General features: G+C 40.6%; 4 protein-coding genes across 4 annotated transcripts; 2 read left to right on the plus strand and 2 right to left on the minus strand.

Annotated features, from left to right (window-relative positions):
* The first annotated feature begins 745 nt into the window (after positions 1-745).
* On the plus strand, positions 746-5,624 carry ssu72 (SSU72 homolog, RNA polymerase II CTD phosphatase). The gene is made up of 5 exons (XM_051416470.1): positions 746-1,023; positions 1,962-2,105; positions 3,910-4,049; positions 4,243-4,361; positions 4,684-5,624. The coding sequence occupies exons 1-5, from the start codon at positions 944-946 to the stop codon at positions 4,783-4,785; spliced, it is 585 nt and encodes a 194-aa protein (XP_051272430.1). The 5' UTR covers positions 746-943; the 3' UTR covers positions 4,786-5,624.
* Positions 5,625-9,634: 4,010 nt separating this feature from the next.
* On the plus strand, positions 9,635-12,929 carry LOC127372571 (THAP domain-containing protein 2-like). The gene is made up of 5 exons (XM_051416466.1): positions 9,635-9,762; positions 10,867-11,059; positions 11,144-11,311; positions 11,424-11,622; positions 11,864-12,929. The coding sequence occupies exons 1-5, from the start codon at positions 9,683-9,685 to the stop codon at positions 11,875-11,877; spliced, it is 654 nt and encodes a 217-aa protein (XP_051272426.1). The 5' UTR covers positions 9,635-9,682; the 3' UTR covers positions 11,878-12,929.
* Positions 12,930-13,808: 879 nt separating this feature from the next.
* On the minus strand, positions 13,809-19,411 carry atad3 (ATPase family AAA domain containing 3). The gene is made up of 16 exons (XM_051416379.1): positions 19,104-19,411; positions 18,543-18,619; positions 18,049-18,150; positions 17,857-17,916; positions 17,704-17,773; positions 17,448-17,613; positions 17,167-17,236; positions 16,369-16,524; positions 16,228-16,284; positions 16,001-16,126; positions 15,785-15,909; positions 15,638-15,689; positions 15,440-15,510; positions 15,144-15,311; positions 14,677-14,785; positions 13,809-14,587 (listed from the first exon to the last, which is right to left on the minus strand). The coding sequence occupies exons 1-16, from the start codon at positions 19,294-19,296 to the stop codon at positions 14,123-14,125; spliced, it is 2,067 nt and encodes a 688-aa protein (XP_051272339.1). The 5' UTR covers positions 19,297-19,411; the 3' UTR covers positions 13,809-14,122.
* Positions 19,412-19,924: 513 nt separating this feature from the next.
* On the minus strand, positions 19,925-22,564 carry mrpl20 (mitochondrial ribosomal protein L20). Its single transcript, XM_051416478.1, has 4 exons — positions 22,326-22,564; positions 22,017-22,127; positions 21,326-21,403; positions 19,925-21,219 (listed from the first exon to the last, which is right to left on the minus strand). The coding sequence occupies exons 1-4, from the start codon at positions 22,410-22,412 to the stop codon at positions 21,046-21,048; spliced, it is 450 nt and encodes a 149-aa protein (XP_051272438.1). The 5' UTR covers positions 22,413-22,564; the 3' UTR covers positions 19,925-21,045.
* Between the last annotated feature and the right edge of the window lie 212 nt (positions 22,565-22,776).

Here is a 22,776-nt window from a genome sequence, read left to right on the forward strand (position 1 = left end):
AAAAAAGCAAATATTGCCAAAAAGTTCATTAATTAATTAGCAACATTGGCTAAAATGGCAGAATGAGGCAGAGTTTCCACAGTATAAACTGTATAGAAATATCTCTGATGGTTAATACGTTCCTCTCAGAGTATGCCTCATCACATAACTCAACTATTACAGATCAGATTAACCAGTACATGTCTAGTAGAGAGACTCGATTGTAAAGCACACTATGACATAGTGAAACAACATTTCTGCCTTATCCTACATGTTACAGATGCAGTAACATCTATATTAATGCAGGTATAGAGCCTTGACAAAAACACAGAGGCAGAGGTTATATATAGGGAGAGGGAAATATGCAGCTGTCTGTTTCTAACAGATTTATGGAAGAGGATACACAAGAAAGAATACTGATACTGAACACAAATTAAAGGAAAAGGTGTATAATCAAATATGGCATACGTGTACACAGTATGTCTGCTTATGTCTACAACACTGTAAACACTTGTCTAATTGTTTTGTTGTTATTGTTGTTTAGTATTTTGTCTGTTTTGTCTGTATTCAGTCGTGTCACCAGATCAGTTTTTTGGGAAAATGCCCTGGGTGTTCTCGTGGCCAGTCACTGTAGTACAAATATGTCTTTCAAGGAAAAATATAACATATATTTCACAGCATGTTTGTTTATTGACGTCACGTCTACGCCGCTACATGACGAGGAGGAGACTCCGCCCACACATTACATCACTCCATAAAGCCGTATTCAACCAGGGGCTCCGCCATTTTAACTTCCTGCTTCAAAAGAAGACGAGCTACTCGCACAGTATTTCTACACGAAACGTGTTGTTATTTAGCGTAACATAGGGGTCTTGTCTTGTTTATTTCCCCCACAGGGATCAATCTAACTACCTCTATTAGTTTCTGACAGCGTGTGTCGGTTAGTTTCAGCCGGAGAGTCGCGATGCCGAGCCACCCGCTGCGTGTAGCGGTTGTGTGCTCGAGCAACCAGAACCGCAGTATGGAAGCGCACAATATCCTCAGGTAAAGATGGGCTGCCGGGAGGAGAAGAAACGCGACACGACCTCGAAGTGAACTAAATGTGTGCGGTATCGAGACGTTTTCTGAGCCCGTTACGAGTCACGGCGGCTGACAGTCCGTCGGGCCTCGGCGCTGTTAACAATGGACACCGCTCCTCCGGGTGTTACACCGGGCCTGCGGCGTGCTTAAAACGCTAGGGTTAGATGAAGTGTCAGGTTTGGGGTTGCCTAAAGCAAACCCCCTCACATTTTTTTTGCTTTGCTTACAAGCACATTCGTGTTTTTCAAAATACCGGCCCATGTTTTTAAGTCGTTTTCCCCCCACACACGTTGACAAGAGCGCCCCCCGGTAGGAATATTCCGGAAGAGAGGAACTGCAGCGGTGCAACACTGGCTCTGCTTTGCCCCATTTTTAGACTTTTTGTGTTTTGATTTATTAGGTTTTAAAGGGTGTGTGTGCTGGTTTGGAATTGTCCAAACATTTCTCACTTGGTCTCATTTCCTAGTAGCTGTTCTTTCTCACTGGAAAGCTGTGCACCTCTGTCTAGTGCAGAAGGATTTACAGACCAACAATAGTCTCAGTGACAGTCACCTGTATCTCTGGTCAGCTGAAATTTTAATAAAAATAAATTCCCCTTTCAAATTTAAAAAGGAAAGCTCTCTTAGGTAATATGTTTTTAGGCTCATTCTGATGCAGCAGTGGAGAGACGAGCTGATATGGACCTACACTGTTGGTGTGCAGTCATGTCTTAATTCAGCCTCTTGCATATAATAGAACCACATTAAACATTCAGTTCAGATGTTTGTGAGGAGATGGTGTGAAAACTGACTTCACAGGCTACCTTGCACTTAAGACATGGACAGACTGGTTATTGCATTCTACTTGTATGTGATCTGTGAAATGGTATGTTATTTACTGTCTTGTCCTTTTCGTCTTTGCAGCAAACGTGGATTTGATGTACGTTCATTTGGGACGGGGTCTCATGTGAAGCTACCCGGTCCTGCCCCGGATAAGCCAAATGTGTATGACTTCAAAACAACTTATGTACAGATGTACAACGACTTGGTCCGCAAGGACAAGGAACTGTATCCCATTCTCACTCACTTTTACAGACACACACACACTCTATATACTGGAAGCCAGATAAGTAAACATAGCCCATGTCCATGTATCTTGTTTAGATATTAATCTTTGTGGGAGTTCATGCGAGTGTGATGGCGTTTGAACGGCACAGCAGATGGAACTGCACCGATGGGTAAATCACATGCAGGGATTTTAAAATGTGTTAAAGATGAATGCTTTTGTTATTAAACCTATCAAATAGGGCGGTGGGAAAAATGCCGTGCAATACAACAGCTGTGAAACAGTAAGTGCAATTTGGTGAAGTTTTTGCTGAGGCCATCAGATTTAAATCCTTACTCACTTTGAAGATTTTAGCTTATATTGCTGAGCATCTGTATTTAATGAAAGTCTTCATGTTACCACTTGTCTCCTGTAGTTGTTAATTGCTGTAATTCTGAACTGAATTGCTGATGAATCAGTAATAAACACTTAAACTTGGGTAACGTTAAGAAAGCAACCACAGGCAAGCTCCTGTTGGCAAAGAAAAACAGCATTTTACAGAAATAAAACCACAACCAGATATCAAGGGTAGTTTTCCCGACATTAAACCAGGAATAGAATAGATATTGACTGTAGTGCCCCAAGGACAGTGAAAAGATTAATTACAACCACTTGTGCTATTCCTTATTAGTGAGACTACATGCACAAGCCTCCAAACCCAAGATGCAAAAAAAAAAACCCAGACCACATTACAAAATCCTGTAATTTGCAGGAGCCAGAGAGAGTGATAGTGATTTCCACTGCATTTGTTTTGTACATACACAAAACTTTCTGAAACTTTTATTTCATTAATACTGCAGTTATTGCTCCTGTCAAGTGCTGGATGGTGGTACTTTCTGGTCTTCTCAGTTTAAATAATCCATGTCTCCACTGTTATTTAATAGTCTAATCTGCCCCCTTGCACTTCTTTTATTGCTGCAATATATCTGTTTTCAGATAATTTAATTGTTTAATTAAAGACTATGCTTAATGTAGGACTATTCCTCTAGCACGTCTAAGAAAAAAAGTCCCACTGAATTATTCTGGTTAAATAATTGAAAATCTTAAAAGTAGGACAGATGTGCTTCACCAAATTTTTACTTACTATTGTGCTATTGCTGATGATATTACTGTATTGCAGGTGTAAATTTTGCTAACCCACGGTAGGTTGAGAGGTCAAATCTGTATTCCTGCATATGAAAGGTGCTGTGTTACAAACTAATGTCGCTGCCCTGTTAATCCCAATGTATTATGAATAGAAGATGTACATGCTGCCTCTTATAAAACTCTACTAGTTGTATTCTTGCAACTTTGCATGGATTTCTAAAAAATATAGTCTAAAGACAATTTACCATTGTGGTTGGTCTCTTTTTAAACTTATATATTTGACAATGTATTGCAAGGTGGCCCTTTAGTGTAGGCTTGTCGATAACATTAATATTAAAACTGTGGATTAATCGCAGTCAAAAGTGTAACATTTTAACAGTACTGCCCTGATCATTTACCTTTTGTTTTTCAACAGAGCACTAATGAGTGATAGGCTTCCCAGGCACCACTAGAGGGTGCTACAGTTTGTATAATAGACTGAATGACACCAGGCAAGTGTGCACTCCACAATGGAAACAATATAGTGTCCCTCAGACAAATTAATATCTTGGTTTCACACAGGCTTATTGGTTGTTGGCAGGTATTTTTCAGTGTTCAGGTGATTTGACATGATAGTGTGATGTATTACCTTGAAATATTTGTCCCGCTCCTGCTGTATTCCTTGACCTCCCGACTCTTCAGATACACACAGAACGGCATTCTGCACATGCTGGACCGCAACAAGCGCATCAAATCAAAGCCGGAGCGCTTTCAAAACTGCAAGGATAAGTTTGACCTGGTCATCACCTGTGAAGAGAGAGTCTATGACCAAGTGCTGGAGGGTGAGGCTTCTCATAAGAAATGTCTAATCACTGAAGCGATATGGTTGATCATTCAGAGCTTTTTGGGGCTGCTTTCATACTTTTTGTTTGCACACATAAATCAAATTTCTACCCCGCAATGATTTGGTTGTAGACCAAGTTTTTTTTATATACCTCTGACTGTGTGGCTCTTTCATTTGCTTTTGTTCCCCAGATCTGAATTCAAGAGAGCAGGAGACTCTACAGCCTGTGCACGTCATCAATGTAGACATTCAGGATAACCACGAGGAAGCCACGCTGGGCGCCTTCCTTATCTGTGAGCTGTGTCAGTGTGTGAGTGTCTCCTACCAGGGTTATTAATTGCTGTTGTGCAGACAAACTGAGGGCAGCAACAATCAACTGAATTTAATTGAATTAAAATTATATATGCAGTTAATCTATATACTTGAATAATAAATAAAATGGTTTTGAAGTGTATATATAATTTACCATAAAATATTTGAGTGGAGATTCAGTGTTCACCTAATGAAAATTATCCCAATGCTATAAAAGTGACCTATAGATTAATAGTGTACAGAGATTCACTTGAGGTCACACGATGAACTGTGTGTGCGCACAGGCTGTGTTTAATGTGCTTCCTCCACCACCCCTGCAGATCCAGCACACTGACGACATGGAGAATGAAATCGATGAGCTCCTACAAGAGTTCGAGGAGAAGAGCAACAGGCCTTTTCTTCACACCGTCTGTTTCTACTGATACACAATAGAAATTTGCAATAAACAGACCCAGATCACAAGCAGTCAAACAATAATATATGGACGCACGCACATACATACTCACTCCTCAGTCATTTACGACACAGTACATACACATTGTGTGCCTACACATACACACAGACACACACAGAGCTTTTGGTCAGGACCTAACAAATGGCTGCTGTTGGACATTGGTGATGATGGGTTTTTCCTCTATGCAGAGGACGGACTCGCTGCTCTCGCTCTGCCTTTATTTCCCCGGATCAAGGTCAGGCCAAGGTCCTTCCTCCATCCCAGTCCAGTGAAATCACTCAACCATGTCTCCTCAGGGAGAGCCATAACACAAACACACACCCCAGATTCAACAATTCCTTTACAAGTCCCTCTGATTTTGTTCAGTGCAGCATATTAATGCTGATTTCTTTTTTTGTTTTGTTTTTTCAAGATTATATTGTGATTCATTTAAGCATATTTGTCAGATTTTTATTCCTGATCTGGGACAGTGTAAATGTGGAGGAGAATTAATTGAACTGAACGCGTGTTTTTGTGCGACCATGTGTTGTAGATTAGAATTAAGTTAAAGTGGGTGAGCTAGTAATGAATAACCAAACCTAGTCCTCTCTGAGGATCTCCTCCAATCTGTTACCAATATAATGTGTTGATTCATATTTAAACTTGGATATGCTATTTTTCAGGGCATAGTATTTTTTTCTTTTCTTTTGTAAATGTCAAAGAATTGAAGCATTGTAATTATTTGCAAACTGCGAGCTCAGCTCAAGAGTGCCTGATTTTTCTGTATGTACATATGAATCCACTAAAGAAAGAAACATCTCTAAGAAACATGTCATGAGTCTTTATTTGCTCTGTGATATTTAGTTTACGGTGGTTTCATGTAAGAGAATTAGCCAATGTAAAATTGAAATAGGCTATTGTTACATTAGTACCTGGTTACTTTCACATTTAATTACTGTCCGTTACTGGTCAGATGTAGCTTTCCGTTAGGTAGCTGGGGACCTCGTAAATAAATAAAGTTAGCAAGCTTACATAATAGGCAATATAACCTTATTTAAGTATCATCATGTATGTTACTTAAGAAACTAACGATAGCATACTACAAAGTAAGCATTAACTTACCTTGACGAACTAACGTTACCTAGGTGACCGTTAGTTCGAAAAAATGCAACTAAAAGGAGAAGGAATTCGATTTGTGACGACCAACGTTACCGTTACTAAGAGTAACCATGACAACTTATTTCGGTCATTGTAATGAAACAAACAGTTGTTTGTTAAAACTGCCGGTGACCGGGGAACTCACTGGTAAGTTACATCACTTACCGACTGGTTCTCATTATCGTCCGACAGAAGAAGGCAGGACCGAGCGGATGTTAGGCACGGACAGATACCGGGAGACTCAGGAGCCGTCTTTAGTCTTGGAGAGCGCTAATATGTAAGTTAAGACTCAAACCCCGCCGACAGTCAAGGAATAAATCGATATCAGTTATTAATTACGGTACTTAATCATGATTTAAACCTGTATTTCTGGTTCCGTTGTGTTTGGAAATATTACAGTGAGTATCCCAGCGTACTTCAGGTGTTGTTTTGTTTCAGATGACGAGTTTTCCGATGGGCATGAACGCGCTTTTTCATCGCTTCCACTACTTCATTTCACAGTTAGTGCGAGGGAAGGACCATGTCTGCGCCTGCACATGTGGAAGGTAAAAAAACATATGACTTCTCACCTTGAAACCCTGGGTATGTATTTTCAGCTCAGAATATCAAGTCAGACTGTGCTGCTGATGCAGAGGGATCAGCACACCTGTTCCCTCTGGTTTCTGTGACTTCAAGGTGGTGTGTGTGTGCAACCTGTATGACCTGATTGACCCCACAGGTCAGCTGTTGGTGATGCACTTTCCACTGTGGCAATATGGTGTAAACCTTTATTTAGAGCTGCACCAACATATCAGCAATGACAATTAGCTGCTGGCAGCTGTAGAACAGTCTCACTCAGTGTTTTATAGAAGAGGCGAGTCACATCACCTGAAATAAAGACCAGGTCTGTTATAACATCATAGTGAACGTTTTATGAAAACAACATTAACCACCGGGGGAAGGAGTATTTACTCAGTTCAAACTGTCGTATTATCAATTATTGTGGGTTTTGTTTTGCCTTACATTTACTAACTCGATTACGAGATGAGATGTGTCAAGATCTGGGTAGCTCACCACCTCTGACAATCAATTTCCTAAGGGATAGCCTGGGTAAGATGAAAGACTATATGTGTTATTATGGGTCAAGATAATTCTTCCACCATAAAACACATGTAAAAAGTCTCTATAATCTGAATAAAACTGCAAAAGAATTGCATTATTACACAATTCTGACTTTCACATCATTTTCATAGAAAAACCACAAACTGTGTGTCTTATAAGACTATTATACAAATGCATTTTAGTATACTGGTATTGTACAACAGGGATGTGAAGATATCAGATTTTGTGATCATCTATCCACATCCTTATTGTCTTCAGTATGATAAGATTGTCTCTTTAATTGCTCTCACTACCGGCTACTGCTCTGTGTGCTGCAGGCATCAAGTCTATCATGTCGTTCCGTATAACGAGGTCCAGTCCATGGTGGTTTCCAGAGAAAACAATTTTTTAAGTGACATCTTGACCCAGCAGAAGATGGACGTGATAGTTGGACTGTTCTTGGGTATCTGCATCAGCTATGTCTTGCTGTGGCTGAATAGAGTTTGGTTTCCAGGATTTAAAATCTGGAGGGCGGACCAAATGAATGGTGAGTAAGAAGCCAGCTGAAATCAAATTTGAATGTGGGGAAAGCTGAGCGTTTAAGAAAGGCCCCATGCAGTAATTATACCATATATGGTACATTTATATATTTAAGCTTCAGCATTCTTGTGAAGTTTTATTATAATTTTTTTCATTATTTAAAGGAGCACATAAAGAAGAAAACGTTACCAACATAGTTTTACGTAACCGTAACCCACAAAACTTAAGATATGAGTTGACAAAGTGTAGAAAGGAGTTTGAATACTTGGAAAAGTGTGAAAGGGGTGAAGAATGCAAAATATAGTATATGTTAAAAATATGGTGCTCCTGTCCCTTAGAAGATAATGGAGCAAATAGTGTAAGTCTTTGTGTTTGCGTCTGTAGTTACATGTCTGCAACTGGCAAAAAATATCAGATGTTTTGATGTAAAACTTATGTATGTGGAGGGAGAGAATAAGTTGAAGAGATTTTTTTATTGTCTCACACTAGTTCTGAACATTCTGCCCTAAAAACAATAATATCAAATCACAGAAGGGCTGAAAATTACATACATTTTGAACTATGACTGTGTAAAAAGTATGAAAGATATGAAATTAAGTGTTATGCCTGTTTGAAAGTGTGAATACAGTTTCTGTGTGAATATATATGAATGAGTGGGGAGAAGTTGAATATGGTTGAAGTGAGTTTGAAAGGTTTGACTTCCACAGTAACCACTTCAAAGAAAGTTCAGTATCTTGAAAGGTTTTAATGGGATTTGAAGTTTAAATAATACCTAAAATGTCTTGAAGATGTGGAAAATTTGAAAGTATGAAACATGTGAATAAGAATTCTATGTTGAAAAATGTGGGTGTAATAATCATAAAGAAGACAAACACAGGCTGTAAGTGCTTCACACCCAATCCGGTATTAGGTCATCGATTACATAATAGAGTTTCAAGGAAAGTTTTTCCATCTTTTCCTTCCTCTTACTACTCAGATTTTTCACTTCCTCTTATTTAATGCCACAAAATGAACGTACTCCTCTTCCTTACAGACACTTACAAACACAACACACATTTAAGACCCTTTCACCAGCCCAGTTTTCCTGTCTTTCTTTCCAGATATGGGTTTCTGGTCACGGATACCCAAATTCAGCGGTTCAGTTACATCCAGAACACACGGAGGACTCCAGGGGGATTATGATGGACATGAGACACAATGTGTACCATAATGTTAACGGAAGCATTTGACTCTCAGAGATAAAAGTATGGATACAATTCAATAGTTACTGTGTGTGTTTTGTGTTCTGTTAGAACTCTAAGAGTCCAAATACGACTATTTAGTCGCATTATTTTATGGCCATTTACACAACAAAGGACTCTGGCTGGACTCAAACCAGGGATGTTGCGATTATATGGTCACCCTATCTGAAAAATTAGTCATTTTTTTCTTTTTTGAACATCAGCAGAATAGAACAGAAATCATGAGTACATGAGATTAAAACAATAAATGGTTACAATGAAAGAGCTAAAATATGTAAAATACATATCTTAAATCAACTTTCTTGCATTAGATTCGGATGTGTTTTGTTTTTTTAAATTATTGTAAAACTTTGATGCAATAAACAATAATAGATATATACCATGGGTAAAGATAAATTGAGACTTTCTGTGTCTTTTGGGCGAACATCATATTCACAAAGGCAGATTTCATCTTCCCAACAAAATCATGTTTATGTTTAACTTTTTTTAGAGCTATTAAAGAGATTTAAGCTTTAGAGAAATATCGTTGTAACTTTGCTTATTCACTTTTGTAAATTGTGTCTATTTTTTATTTATTTGTATTTGTTCTCTCTTTATTTTAGAGTATTTAGAGTATTATTTATCTGTTTTCATGTTTTTTTTAAAGCATGTTTTGTTTCTGTGACTGTTATCTATTATCCCCCCCCCCCAATACTCCATGTACATTATATTGTTGTATGTGTTGTCCTGTTACTACCCTGTGAATAAAGGAGACAGAAAGGTAAATAAAGCATCAAACAGTTCCGGATGTGTAGCTATCATGTCCGGTTAGTGAGACGCGTCAGTGCCGCCGCCATATTGCAGCGCAGTTGTTGTCAGTGGTCAGAAATGCCGGACTGTTGCGCTGCAGTTGGATGTTCCCATCAGAGGAGTGCCAGGACAAAAGAGCAGGGGATCACATTTCACAGGTGAGGAGTCCGCGTACAGGTGCGGCTGTGTTGTGTCACGTCTCACGATCCGTAGACATTATTTTAAGACAGCATAAAGTGAAATCACACCCGGTTTGTGTTGAGACGCGTCTCTGTCGCCGCCATGTTGCGGCGGGGTCGCGGTCAGTGTAATATGAGTATTAATTTAGTGTCGGTAGAAAATGCCTCACTTTTGTGCTGCTGTTGGATGTTCCCAGAACCAAGCAACAGGGAATAACCTTTCACAGGTGTGAAGTTATTCTACCATATTTCACTTATATAAACGTACGACTGAGGAAGGGAAGCCTTGTATACATCTGTTCTCTCGGTTTACAAATCCATATATATACGGATTAATAATAATAATAATCCGGAGTTTATAATCCATGCCCCTGGATTTGTAAACCGAGCGAACAGATTGACACATGGGTCTTTTTTCTTCCATACAAACGTGTTTGTGATATCTGACAATAAAGTATACTTATTTTAAGGTGATATAAGTTACTGTCCTGATACTAAGTTCAGCTAATTTATGTCGGCTAAAGAAAATAATTGTTATTAATGTGATATATCATTAAGCATCAGCCTTGTTACACTGAGTTAATTTTGTGTTGTTCACCTCTCGTTCAAACATGCAGCCCCAAGTAACGGCACAACCCTGCTGATACACTGGATACAGCTATATTCTGTGTATAGTGTGTGATTTAAAATGTTTATAGCAATGTGAATATTTCACTAAGACTGTATTTAAAAGCACTATTTTGAAGCCTAACATTTTTAACTTTAGTGTTTGTTGTTAGAAGTTTTCATAATCAAATTATAACATGGCAGACAGTTTTCAATACAGTAAGAAAAAATAATATACATGTATATTTTGGTATGAAAACTGAAACAGTAGCTTGTATCATAAAATAAATGTATCTATAAAGTGACTGCCCTGTTAGTAAGATGAACAGTTTTATTAAAGTAAGTCAAAATACCAATAAGCTGCTGATATTGATATTTATCAGCAAGCTATGATGCTTAATGTGTTATTGTGTAAAGTCGTCCTAAATCAGTGTTTATAGTGTTTCTCAGATGGATGTGTTGTTGTTTTGTGTCCAGGTTCCCAAAAGATAAAGTTAAAAGAAAGGCATGGAAAGCAGCATTAAGGAGAAGAGACTTTGAGCCAAATGACCGCTCAGTCATCTGCAGCTGTCATTTCAAGACCGAAGACTTTGACATGACAGGGCAGACAACTCGTTTAAAGGAAGGAGTGATCCCATCAGTTTTTATATTTTCTGACCGTCTTCGAAAGGTTAGTGTCATTGGCAAATTGCCTGCTAAACGTATCAATACAACTAAACTAAAATTGTACTTACTGACGTTTTATTATCTCCAGGTGCCCAGAAAACCCAGGTCAAGCAGGACCTCGCAAAAGGCTGCTGCAGAAATTCATCTCCAGGTGCCGATTACACCCGGGTCAAGCAGGACCTCACAAAAAGCTGCTCCGCAAAGTCCAGATGGTCCCGTTCAGCTGTCAGAGAGTCAATCTGAGGAGTCGACCTCAGTGAGTGAAACTATTGTTGTTTTAAGCACCTTTTGAAGAATGCTGGGCTTATTTTATAGTGTAATTTATAAAGTGAGGAAAATCATTTTAAGTTGAAATGAACACTTTTCAGGATCATCAGTATGCCCTTGACCCAGTTAACATAAAAAGAAAGTTAACCGAGGCTCAGAAGAGGGTGGAGGAATTGCAACGGGACTTAAGAAACGCCAAGGATCGGGAAAGGAGGCACAAGAGGATAGTGAAATATCTACTAAAGGACTTAAAGCATAAAAATATGCTGACAGCGGAACTGCAGCAGGAGCTGGACTCGGGTTGGTTGAATTGCACAGGTCCTTTCATAACACAAAGCATATGTAAAATGTATAAGTTCTCTTAGAAATCATCCTTATTGAGCAGCCATCTACATCAATTCATTTAATACTTTCTAATTAAAGTGTCCAGCATTCAATTTGCTGTAACATTAATTTCAAACCAAATATATAAATAAATAATATGTCATATCTTGTCCTGGTATCTTCATTAATGTTTCGCTGGTTGTTCCAAACTTTCCAGATCATCCAGTTTAACTCTTCAAGCAGCACCATGCCGTCACTCCAGCTCAGAAGCAATTTGCTTCAACACTTCATTTGCATGGACCTAAAGCCTAAAAGTACTTGAAAGAAAAACCCAGTGATGGTACCACTCCCATCAGAAGTGAGGTTCAGGATGACCCTCGCACATAAACAATAACCGGCTTTGTGGATCTCGGGAGATGGCGTTGATGAGAGCGATGTGGCAGGTGAATCTTTTGTGTTTGTGGTTGTTGGACTGCAAGGCCACTGGAAGATGCCCTTTGCTTCCTTTTTTATTCTGACATTGAAACCAGACATTCAGAATATTTGCTTCAGCAGGCCTTAGAGGCACTACATGAGATGGTCCTCCTACAAAATACTGTTTTTTTAATACTTTTTTATCTTCTTGCTGATATACTGTATGTATAGTTTTTGTACATAATGTGTGAATTTAAATGTAAATGAAAAAAATATGAATCTTTCACTATGAATGTGATATAAATTTAATTGTGAAGCCTTCCAGAAATTTACTTGATCTTTTAACTAAAATGTTTGTCTTTTTAAAAAAAAATTAAGTCTTGATTTTGAAATGATGAATAGAATATTCAGTATCATAAATACATGTCTGTCATTTGTAACAAACCAAATTGCTGGAAAATTGGTTGAAAATTCAGCAAGGGAGATTATTTTAATTGTGGATTTGAATGTGTCAAATATATCAGTGCAATGAGCAGCAGAGGCTAATGCAGTATCTACGTGTGTATACTTGAGGCAGTTTATCAGTGCAGCTCCCTCTGGAGCTACAGAAGACTTTATTCCACTTTTTGAAACATGCAGTAGTACTCCCCAAGACCTGTAAACAGACCTTGATGTTAGAAATTGGTTGGGTTCCTCGTGAAGCAGTAAACTACGGATAATTTTCAAGTGAGGTGATCTTTTTGCAGGGTTGTGAGCACACTGGATACTTCTGACAAGTTCACCTGGGAACTGGATGTCAAAAATGGTCATAGGTTCATATCACATTCTGGTCTGTCATTAAAGGAGTACGGTGTCTTTTAATTAATTAATTTTCAGTGAATGTTTTGGTAATGAAGTTGAGTTGAATAGTTCCCTTTCATCATAAAAAGCCCTTCCCTTTCTGATTCAGGATTACCATATTGTTTGGTTATTATGCAATCCCGTACATCAGAGTACATGAGGGCGTTCTATAATGTCTGACAGGGAGTTTTTATCATGTGGCCTATTACAAACCAAGGACAGCTTCTTGCCCTTGACTTTGCAGCTTCCTGAAGCTTGCATCCATTACTGTGAAATATTGTAATCCTATAGGACGCCGTTGCCGCCTCATCCAATCATAACCGCCCCTCTCTGCTCGCTCCTCTGCCGTTATGTACTGTGTTGCTAAAACCATATACTGTATACATTTATAATGCTTGACAATGTCATTGCAAGGTCTGGTGTCTCCAAACAGCACATCAGCATTTGATAAGGATTTTGAGTTGGACATTATGTTTTGCCACTGACTGACAAAATGTAGCTTCCTGAAAGACACTTTAACTCAACTACCTTTTAGGCTGCATGTCAAAGTGACCCAAATCTGCTCATGTGACTCAGATCTGTTTTTTTCCTTACAGTGTGAACAGCAGATATCACATGAGTCTGATCTTTTCAAGTCTGAATCAGATATAGGTCTCATTGTCATATCAGAATTCATGTGACTTTTACCTCACCCTTGATTGAGATTCATCATGCACCATGTGACCTGTTCACACTGGAATCTGATATATTAAAAAGATTATGTGAACCGCCCAACAAAAAAAAATCTGTATTGAGAGCTAAGGCTTTCAGTGTGAACGTATCCTTGTTTTAAACTGTAATCCAAGCTACAGGTAATGTAATATCATATAGCAACAATACCCCAACAGGTTGTTAAGAAGAAGCAGAGCTTTTACTGTTTATAAAAAACAGATCCATTTAATCATTTCAACAGACACTCCACAGTGCACAACATTTATATATCGTTATTACAGACAGTCTGGTTTGCATTCAAAGTACACTTTTACGAGCTATACATTATATAATATTAGAATGAAAGCCTCTCGGTCATTTGTGTTTTGTTAATCGACTATCTCCTCCAACCTGCTGAACTCATCTTCTGTCATAGAGAGCCCAACAGACTCTTGGACATAAACTGACAGATTAGTTGAAAGGGCAGAACACTACTCCTCATAATCCAGGCTGTCCCACTGAAATCTATTGCTCAAACTGGAGTTCCATCCTTCGGAGGAGAAGATCCAGTTTTGTCTTCCTTTTCCACCTTGCCCTCAATGTCAGTGGAGGCAGTAGGTTTGACTAAACTCTCTGCTGTTGTTGCAGCTTCTGCTTTAACAGCATCTTCACAGTGCTGTCCAGTTGGTGTGGCACTTATGCCTTCTCCTGATTGGTCGATGTCTGAAGGAGGTAGTGTACCTTCTAGTTTTGTATTTGTCTCAAGGACTGGTGCAATCACCTCCTCGGCCTTAGGTGCCTCACTGAGGGGCAGATTAAAGCCCATTTTGCCTAGACCGCCTGCCCCAACTGGGGGAGGTGTGAGGGTCTTGGTCTGAGCCTCCTCCTCTCCATGCAGCCAGTCCATCTTCTGAATGTGCTGCTTGATGGCGTCATCAACACGAGCGTCAATCATAGCCTCCGTCAGGACACCATCTTCAGAGGAATATGCGGCCGCCTGCGAGACAACACGAGACAACATTAATTTACTCCACAAAAATGTAAATCTCGTAGCGTTAAGATCGTCAGTGGTTACGGGAAACTTACCTGCCAGGCCACACCCAGCTTAGAGATCTCTCTTCCTGACATGCCCTCTGTCCGCTTCGCTATCTCAGAGCACTTTTTACCGTAGTCAAACTGTGCCAGCTTCATCCTCCTGCACAACCACAGATTAGAGGGGGGCAAAACAAGTTATTTCTCCACTGTTTTGTTGGTCAGGAATGTAATTTCTTTCTGACTTTGTTGTGTTTTTGGAGCCCAGTTCATTGTCATCTTTCAGCCCCATTCACACAAATGATCTCTCTGTAATTGCTGTACTTCGTCTACTCCGGGCCTCAGCCAAGGATCACTTTATCGAATAATATACGACTCAAAATCAGTCAGAATTAATACCTCTATGTGATCAGTGAGCAAGCAGACATGGTGGACTGAGCCTAATTAACTTGTTTTAGATGCCTCCCTGGTGTGCAGTGGCTATTTTAACAGCTGTGTTGTTGCGTGGGGATTGTACTCACTGCCTCCCTCCTGTGGCGGGCTCCAGCACATATTTGTCAAAGTACAACCGCACTAGCCTCTCCCTCTCCTCAGGACCCGGCAGAGCAAAATTCACTATTTCATCTATACGGTCGTTTATGGCCCAGTCAAATTGCTCTGGTTGGTTACTGGCCAACACCAGCATGAACCTGCGGTGGGGGGGGGGAAGAAATCAAGCAGGTTAGAAACGTGCTGGGAAGTAGTTATCGGCAAGGCAAAATGAAGTGAAGAGAACAACACATTTAAGGTTAGAGCCCCAAATATAAATATAGTTTACTTGTTGCTCTGTTCTCCTGTGCGATACAAGAATGCATTCAAAGTGGCTCTGAGATCTTCACTGATCTTCTCCTATAAAAAAAAATAATAATAAAGATTTGATATTCGTTAAAGATCAAGAGAATTAAAAGGGTAAGAAAATATATTTTGTAACAAAAACATGTCGGGTTTCTGCGGAATAAAATATATGCAGACTTACAGTGGATCTCTTGCGAAGGAATGCATCAGCTTCATCAACAAAAAGCAGAAGTCTGTAACGTGATAAAAACTCATGAAGCCTCCATCTGTTGATATTAAATCTAGAGTGGACAGTATATAATGACAGTAATATATGAAGTAGCCTTACCCGCGTCGACTTGTGCCAGCCCAGTCAAACACTTTGTGCATGGCTGTCACACCATCGCGACCCATTGGTGCCACATCACCACCAGTCATAATCGCATAGTCCATCCCAGAATGCACTGCCAGCTTCTGCTCGGTACAAAAAGAAAAGCCTCGCAGTCAGACACAGTGTCACTTTCCACACATGCAAATGTTCACATCATTCAGTCCTCGGGTTTACCTTAGCAAACAGAGTTTTGCCTGTGCCTGGTGGGCCATACATGAGGATGTTCCTGTACAGGCCGTTGTTCTGCCTCGTGTTTCTTGTTGCTATGGCGATGTCACGCACACGCTCTTCCAGGGAAGGCTAAGAGATAGAAAAATGCATTTATATCAAGTGGTTGCAAAACTTTACAAAAGGATGTAATGATTATAACATTGTAATTTGACACTTCGATGTCCACTTACACTGAGAACAACCCCCTCCAGGGCATCCTGAGGTTTGCTCTTCAGACGTTTGGCCGTCTGAATAGTCAAGATAAAGTATAATTAGCACATTATAATCTTCAGTTAATTAAATGAGCGAAGGATCAATTGCCAATTAGCTACCTTGACTGGATGCTTGATGGCCTCTCCCACAGTGAATCGAGATGTTTCCCGCACCAGTGACGGCTTCCCGAGCCTGGCCTCGATGTATCGTCCCGCCACTGCTGTTGCATTTCGAGCCGAATAAACTCCCACAGCTAAAAGGGTCAGACCTGCCACCTGGTGATGGAACAGTTACACAACATTAACGTAGGTTCAACGCCACTCCAGAGGACAGACTTTGTCGTGTGAGCTACGTGAAACTTAGAATGAAGTTTACTGTCCTGTCTACGAGGACACAAGGATGATGATGAAAAACCTGAACTGAGCCCCAAAAAGGGAGCCTTTCTTATACTGAACTTTTTGTGCCAAGCTTGGAAGAGAAGGCAGAATATTTTAAGACTGAGCTGTATAATAATCTGTATAATAAAATGTTTAGCCACTGTAACTGTATTTTTGGTGTCTTCTCAGTCCAAACGTTTAAACAGAAATGTTTGGTTACTCTTGTCTATTGGATGTTGTCAACGGTGTAATACTAGAAAAAAGTGTAATAGAAGAATTGTTATGTTGTTACTTCTATTTAACAGCATTTGTGGGGAAAGATGAGTGCCAGTCATTATTAATAGAAGGATCTTTATGAATAGACAGGCTTAATCTGTATAGCACATGTGATATGTTGGTACTTTTATACCTAACTAACCTTTATTTTGTAGAGGATATTTTACCCAGCCCGTCTTCCAATCAGAGAAATTCAGCTCTTATTGTGTATTTTTAGTATAAATCATTCACTGAACTGATTGTGGATGGAAACACATGTCTCACCGTGGCTGTGACTTTGTCCCAGTCTGACACAAAGGCCCTGAATCCTTCTCCAAACACAGTACCTGCAGTCCTAAAAGCAAATATCAGTTAACGGTCAAGCATGCCTTTAGGGTGTTAACAGGATGCAACTGCTGATTAACCATTTACTGAACAAATAAAACTGCCCATTCCCATTATACACATTAGTATATGTTCAACTTGCATGATTCAGGACACCAAGAACCATTTATATAATTCATTTAAATCCTCACCATCATGACAACTACAGTGTTAAATCTTACTTTATGGACTCCAGGACAGTTTGTCTGTGTTCTGCAGCCTTCAGACGGATCTGCTCGCGGATTATATCAGCGTTCTCCCTCTCCACGCGGGCTCGCGCTTTAGACTCGGCCTCGATACGCAGAAGCTCGTTCTTGTGCCTCAGCTCCATCTCGTGCTCTATCGTCGCTATAAAAACCGTAACACAAGTATATAAAAGCGCCGCTCAACAAGCTTCTACACAATCCTGTCATTAGTGTCACACCGGTGAGGGTATACCTTTCCTCATGGACTCCTGTTTCTGGACAGACTCCTCCTGTTTGCGAAGGTTCTCCTCATTCAGGGCTTGCTGTGGAGAAAAGAAAAGATTTTTTGGGGTAAAACAGCTCATTTTAAAGCCCTATAAATTAAAGATGTAGGAGATAACCTCACCTGTTGCCGTAGTTGGTCCTCATATCGCTGTCTGGCCAGTTTATCTTGATACTGAGCTCTCTGTAATGGGACAGAAACCCACCAACTGTAACCATACAATTCAAATTAATCTAGTTCACTGCCACATGTACTCCTTTTTTTTTTTAAACTTTAAAATACTAAAAGAGAAGGACAAAGCTTTTCTGTTCTCACCGCTTGATGCTGCTTGGTCTCCTCATTCAGAGTTTTCCTCCTCTCCTCACCCTGGATTCGCATCTGGTCACCTTTCAGCTGCTCAAGTGCTGCTTCGTACTCCTGTTACAGGGACACAGAGAAGGATGCTTAAAGTCTATCACACCCAAGCAACACATTGGTGGACATTTAAATCCACTGCAACTGTATGAGTCCTCAAAAAGGTACTGAAATAGAAACACAAGGAGCTGCAATAGAGGTATGTGACAACTGTGATAAACATTTTATTTATATGTGACAACCTACAAATGTAATTCTGCACCTGCTCAACCAAATGAAATGAATAAATTTTTCTACAATGTTCAGCTCTTGCATTATAAACTGTTATCCACACTGCAACTCCACCACATCTCTCAGCATCATTGAGCGTCACATGATTGTTAACATATAACTAATAACTGCTGCAGCAGATCAAGAGAGAAGCGGGAGTCCATTATGTGTGTTTTCCACTGTACCTTCACTTTGCTCTGATGCTCCATCTGAGTGGTCTGCTCGTGCATTCGAGCCAAGTCCAGAGCTTCTTTGGCATGTCCTGGATGAGGAGAGAGAGAGAGAGAGAGAGAGAAAGGTTTCAGAGAGCAATGTAACCTGATGGTCTGACAGGTCTCCACATTCCTCCACTTACTTTAAAACAAAGCGGTAAATGAAATCACGAGCACAGAACAAGAAAGAAACCACTGGTGAACCGCTGCATGTGTATGGCACAAGTGAGATTTGGGTGTTGCAACCCAAATCTCAAGGTGATGACCTTTGAACCCAGTCTACTAGTCTGAATGAAAGAGGGATCAGAGCAGCGTTGTTCTCTTAAAGCAAGCAACAATACCACAAAGATCACATTGTATTATTATATTATCCCATGTACAGATCCGGGCTGTGAGTGTGGGCCTTATTAAGCTGCTGGATCACTGAAGCGACCACCACCATGGAGCAGAGAGGAGCTGGATCCGCAACCGGACTCTCGGTGTGTAACTTAACTTATGTTGCTACTCTGTAATAAACCTCCGCTCCGCACTTACGGGACTTGTCGAGGTCCTTGGCCGCCTGAGCAGCCCGCTCCAGCCCGGTGGGATCGAAGTTGCTCCATTTGTCCTTGGGTTTATCTCCGCCGCCGCTGGAGCCTCCGGCCGGCGGCGGCGGCGGTGGAGGCTGAACCGGGAGACCGGGAGGCACTTCAGGCTGCCCCTTGTTCAGGCCGAACAGCCACGACATTTTGGACGAGTATGGATAAAGTACAGTTTCGCCGGTTCAGCGTGGAGCGAGAGAGGCAGCAGCTGCTACAGACTTGTCACTGCACTTCCTCCACACGCGTGTCACGCCGCAACGTTCTGCGCATGCGCACCAGATGGCCTGAATAAGAGTAACGAGGATTGGCGGATAAAAAGTAGTTCTTGTGCTCATTGGCTGTCACGGCAGCTGTCTTCAGTAGAGGTCATTCGTGTAGTCCCACCCAAAATCGATACGGTAGCCGCAGAGGGCCAAAATAGTTCACAAGAGAAAGAGGTTTTCTTTCGGTTACATCAGGCTGTTTCTGGTTTTGTAAGTCAAAGGTTGACTTACAGGTTGCTGTGATCTGTCCTCTGTGTGTCAGTTTCCAGCAAGTAGCATTCATCAGAGAGGAAAGGCTGGGCTGGAGGAATGCTCAGACTACAAACCCGGGTCAAATACCACTGATTTCATCCATGTTGTCCTCATGTTGTGATACTGTGTGTTTCATACTATCATGGCTACAAAAGAAGAACATTTACAGGGACATAGCAGTCGACATGAAAACTACAAACTACCAGTCTAATTAAATATTCTCCAAATCGCATCCTTAAAATAAGACAGGACAGCAATATATATATATCAAAATGTTTAATGAACTTGACATTCAGAGGACAGCCTTCCCACAACAGAGGATCAAATATATATTCACACACAGACAAAAATTGTTACATGATACATTTTGAGGTCATTTCTTCTTCTTCTTCTTCTTCTTCTTCCAAACCCCCCCAAAAAACCCATAATCCAACAGCATCAAATCATAAGAAATCAAAAGGTTGCATATGATGTACAGAGGGAAGTTAAAGGACATTGATAATCACATCCTCTATCAGGATACTGGAGGTAATCAGGAGGGCTGTCGTTGAGTACTTTGCAGGTAACACAGCAGCCAGATATCTCTGGCACACGACAAAGACGACGGGTTGAAAACAGTGAATGGAGCTGAAGCAGGTCTGTGGACTAACAATTGCTATGCTGTTTAATGTCAGCTGCCATCTTGGATTAAGATTATGTCTTTGTGATGATTTAAGAGTGCAAAAATACCTGAAAAGGGTCAGAATTTACCACAGTATTGAAGAGTTGCCTGTTGCCAGCATTGGCAGAAAAACTCATAAATTAGTTAAGTCTCTGAACGTCATATTTATATGGGTTCAGGGTAACAGTGAGTCGAGAAACTGTCCTTCAAGGTCGGGGATCAAGGTCCTGCAAGAGAAATCATCTGTCCTGCTGGAGTGTCCTCGAGTAAGATGTTACATCCCTTTCCTCTTCAGAGACATTGCTCTGTTTAAAATCCTCCTAACAAGGAACATTTCTCTTTTACACTGAAGACCAGTGTGGGGCTAACCCATGTGAGACTCCTTTATATACCCAGGTCCATTTGTTTGGTGCCGGTAACAGACACAGGCCCGGCAGTCCAGGTAATTCCTCGCCATGAGTCAATACTTTTTCACAAAGCAACCCACATTACATATGGAGACCCTACTGTCTAACAGGGTCATTTATGTGGGTCTTAAGCATGAGGCAACCCTGGTGTAGTGATCAAATATCAGAAAAATAAACAAAATTATTTAACTAAATTTATCTTATTTGAAAAATAATTAGAGTAAGCGACAACTGTGAAGCACAATCCACAATCCAAGACCACTGTCCTTTAAACCACATAACAACTGGAAATCTGTAACTGTATCAAGTCCTTTACTGGAGCAAAACAACACGGGAGAGGACACCAGCCGGCTCTTTGCCGTCACCCAACGCCACCCGGAAGCCTTCCTGTTGCCGAGCTCTCGCCAGCTTCGCGAGTGAGAGGAACGACCGAGGTTCTGTGACGGCCAGATCACTGATAACACGTCGGTTGAGATGAACGCTGCTCTGTATGGAGGGAAGAGAGGAAATGTGTTTGATACAGAGAGTGAACTAACAGCACACAGCGCGTAGAGAGGAGTGATACAGTACTGTCACATCCAACACAACTAACCTTGGTGAGGTTGTGCATTAGGGCGGGGTACTTCATGCCGTGCTCTCGTGTTGCTGCTGCGATGCGTGTGATCCAGAGCTGACGAAGTAAAAGCACAACAATAAATTATATTGATAACCTTGCTCAAGTACTTGTTTACAATTATAAATTCACATACTGTAGTGGAAATACAGACTGGAGCAGTGGTTCCCAACCTTTCTGGCTCCCTGAACTGCACCGATGTCTATGTGTGATCACGAGTCACAGTGTGGGTATGATTGAATGAAAATATCCAGTATTTTACAAGAAAAACACAGAAATTGGAGGAAGGTCACACATCTTGTGACCCTTCAGATTCCTCTTGGGGCACTAGATCAGCAGACTGTTACTACTCTGTGATGAGTTTTTGTTGTACTAGGACTCGTTACAACGCAGTACTGATACTGGGTGGATTATCCTGGTGAAATAAAGTAAATAAAATCGGCACAATAAAATACAATCCCCTTTTAAAATCATTTCACAAAGACACTGAATGTCCATGCTTGTCTCTGTTGTGATGAAGGTTGTCTGGATTACACAACAGTTATATATATATATATATATATATAAATATATATATATATATATATAAATATATATAAATATATTCACACACACACACCAACCAACCCTGTGTTTGTCGTTGTGGAGGTAATGTGCATTAGTCTCTTACCGTTCTCATGTTGCGTTTCTTGAGTCTCCTGGCTTTAGTAGCGTAGACGAAAGCTCTCCTGACCGCCCTCACAGCCAGACTGTAGCAGCGGTTCTTTCTGCCTCTGAAGTGCTGGTGCAGGAACAGACCGGAAGGAGACGACGTAAAACAAAATGACCATCATTACTGCTGGTAATATTAGATCAGGATGACGATGCGTCTTTCTAACCGGATCGAGCAGCAACCAGCAGGATTAAAAAAATAAATGAAAAAAAATCAACATCACAACATTTAGCCTGTTCTCGTCCAGGAGGTAGTCGTAGCCCTTACCCGTGCATGTTTGAGGAGCTCTTGAACTTTCCAGTATCGATCGGGTCCACGGCTTCTGATCCAGCACGACAACGTCAGGAAGACCATGTCTGTTCTCCGAGTGGACTTACTGAACCACACTCCTCCCTAAATTAGTGGTGGTAGTGATTATGTGAACTCAGCCCGGCTCCACCTGTACAGAGGCTGGATGTTATGGGAGGTCAATCCCACACGCTGTACCACGACCGACATGCGCACTGGAGGTCGTTCGATTTTAAAACCCGCACGTCTGGTGTGCGCATGTCCTCTGCTCCGCCGAAGTAAATTAATAAAAATAAATTAATTTAATTAATTAACTAATTACCATTAAATACTATAGGCAAAAAAAACAACAAAAGGAGGAGCTAAATTGTTACAAATAATAATAATAATAAAAAAAAACCACTCATCTTGTGTGGGTCTAAAGCCGGGA

The sequence above is a fragment of the Dicentrarchus labrax genome, unplaced genomic scaffold, assembly GCF_905237075.1.
Source record: "Dicentrarchus labrax unplaced genomic scaffold, dlabrax2021, whole genome shotgun sequence".
Classification (NCBI taxonomy): domain Eukaryota; kingdom Metazoa; phylum Chordata; class Actinopteri; family Moronidae; genus Dicentrarchus; species Dicentrarchus labrax.

What these genes read in the sequence shown, in the direction of transcription:
- ssu72 (XM_051416470.1), top strand. Translation starts at nt 944, where the DNA reads ATGCCGAGCCACCCGCTGCGTGTAGCGGTTGTGTGCTCGAGCAACCAG. An exon ending in GAAGCGCACAATATCCTCAG is followed by an intron (nt 1,024 to 1,961) that starts GTAAAGATGGGC and finishes TCGTCTTTGCAG; the next exon opens with CAAACGTGGATTTGATGTAC. An exon ending in GTCCGCAAGGACAAGGAACT is followed by an intron (nt 2,106 to 3,909) that starts GTATCCCATTCT and finishes CCGACTCTTCAG; the next exon opens with ATACACACAGAACGGCATTC.
- LOC127372571 (XM_051416466.1), top strand. Translation starts at nt 9,683, where the DNA reads ATGCCGGACTGTTGCGCTGCAGTTGGATGTTCCCATCAGAGGAGTGCC. An exon ending in TTTCTGACCGTCTTCGAAAG is followed by an intron (nt 11,060 to 11,143) that starts GTTAGTGTCATT and finishes TATTATCTCCAG; the next exon opens with GTGCCCAGAAAACCCAGGTC. An exon ending in AATCTGAGGAGTCGACCTCA is followed by an intron (nt 11,312 to 11,423) that starts GTGAGTGAAACT and finishes AACACTTTTCAG; the next exon opens with GATCATCAGTATGCCCTTGA.
- atad3 (XM_051416379.1), bottom strand. Translation starts at nt 19,296, where the DNA reads ATGTCGTGGCTGTTCGGCCTGAACAAGGGGCAGCCTGAAGTGCCTCCC. An exon ending in CAAGGACCTCGACAAGTCCC is followed by an intron (nt 18,620 to 19,103) that starts GTAAGTGCGGAG and finishes CTCCTCATCCAG; the next exon opens with GACATGCCAAAGAAGCTCTG. An exon ending in AGCTGGGTGTGGCCTGGCAG is followed by an intron (nt 14,588 to 14,676) that starts GTAAGTTTCCCG and finishes GTTGTCTCGCAG; the next exon opens with GCGGCCGCATATTCCTCTGA.
- mrpl20 (XM_051416478.1), bottom strand. Translation starts at nt 22,412, where the DNA reads ATGGTCTTCCTGACGTTGTCGTGCTGGATCAGAAGCCGTGGACCCGAT. An exon ending in AGCTCCTCAAACATGCACGG is followed by an intron (nt 22,128 to 22,325) that starts GTAAGGGCTACG and finishes TTCCTGCACCAG; the next exon opens with CACTTCAGAGGCAGAAAGAA. An exon ending in TAATGCACAACCTCACCAAG is followed by an intron (nt 21,220 to 21,325) that starts GTTAGTTGTGTT and finishes CCCTCCATACAG; the next exon opens with AGCAGCGTTCATCTCAACCG.